This window comes from Buceros rhinoceros, unplaced genomic scaffold (genome assembly GCF_000710305.1).
Source record: "Buceros rhinoceros silvestris isolate BGI_N320 unplaced genomic scaffold, ASM71030v1 scaffold9683, whole genome shotgun sequence".
NCBI classification, from domain to species: Eukaryota; Metazoa; Chordata; class Aves; order Bucerotiformes; family Bucerotidae; genus Buceros; species Buceros rhinoceros.
Window position 1 is genome coordinate 2,757 of NW_010405414.1, and position 1,237 is coordinate 3,993.

General features: G+C 49.4%; 1 protein-coding gene across 1 annotated transcript in view; it reads right to left on the minus strand.

Annotated features, from left to right (window-relative positions):
* Positions 1–229: 229 nt before the first annotated feature.
* Positions 230–1,237, minus strand: part of ZNF638 (zinc finger protein 638) — a gene marked incomplete at both ends in the record, with an annotated part of 30,866 nt that continues 29,858 nt past the window's right edge. Inside the window, 2 exons of the mRNA XM_010133716.1 lie at positions 230–285; positions 525–643. Of these exons, the coding sequence (XP_010132018.1) occupies positions 230–285; positions 525–643 (175 nt within the window). The remainder of the gene's footprint in view (positions 286–524; positions 644–1,237) is intronic.

A 1,237-nucleotide genomic window follows, 5' to 3' on the forward strand; every position in this document is an offset into this window, starting at 1 on the left:
CGGGCCCCCAGTGTTCACTATACAGCCAGGACGTTTATTTTCATGTGGATACTTATAGAACCACAGATGACTTGAGACAAACCAAAGCCACCAGATGTTTCTCTTTTAGCCCGTCAAGATCAACGCTCGTTTCTGAAACAAAAGTACAAATTAAATCATAACAAAATACACAAACTTGACTGGACCCGGAGTTTAATCCGCTGAACGACTCCTCCTTCCCTCCGATCACCTTGAGCTTGGCTCTTCCCCACTGTTATCCTCATCCTTCTGCTGGGCCATGAATTTCTATGGAAATAAAGGAAGCAGTTAAAAGCCACCACAATGCTGCTCCTCAGCCCGCGCCGAGGTCACGCACTGAATGCAGGACAGGTGTCATCAATCCACCACCCACAAATCAGCTGCTCCCGAGGCCAGCAACATGCCATCGGCACCAAAATCCCTCCAGGCCACCAGCAAACAACCCACCCTGGTCAAAACCACCTTTAGAACAACGTTGTCCGTGTTTGTAGAAGCTCCAGTCTCACCTCCATGTTCTGCTGGTGCAGCGGGGTCTTGCAGTGGTTCTTCACGGAGGCTTCATTGGCATAGAAGAGCGAGCAGATCTGACAGAAAAAGCCAGCCTTGGGGACCAGGTAATCCAGAGCTGGGGAGACACGCAGACACAGGAGCAACTCAAGGGTTTAAAACATCCCCGTAACAGCACATGGCTTTAAAAAAAACTTGATAAAACGCGATACCTTTAACCAAATGTGCAATGTGTTATTGCTGGAGGGAACAGAGTCGTTCTGGTATTGTCAGTAGTTATATACAACAGGAGTTTAGAAGAGGGTCTTAGAAAATATATGAAATATTTTTTTAGGACAAGAGGAACTGGCCTCCAGTTGCTCCAGGGGAGGTTGAGGTTGTCCCTGAGGAACCATTTCTTGGTTCCCCATTGGGGTTGTACAGGGCTGTCCCAGGCTGCCCAGGGCAGTGGTGGAGTCCCCATCCCTGGAGGGGTTGATCAGCCATGTGGAGGTGGTGCTGAGGGACAGGGGTCAGTGGGGACCTGGCAGTGCTGGGGCAGCGCTGGGACTGGAGGAGCTCAAAGGGCTTTTCCAACACAAAGTCTTGTGAGGAGGATGAGAACATCATGCAGGTATCACACTCCTCTGCGCTAATTACACGTAAATTAGCCCATCTGGGTAAATTTTAGGAAAACACAACTTTCCGTGTTGCTGCTACAATGAAGCCAACA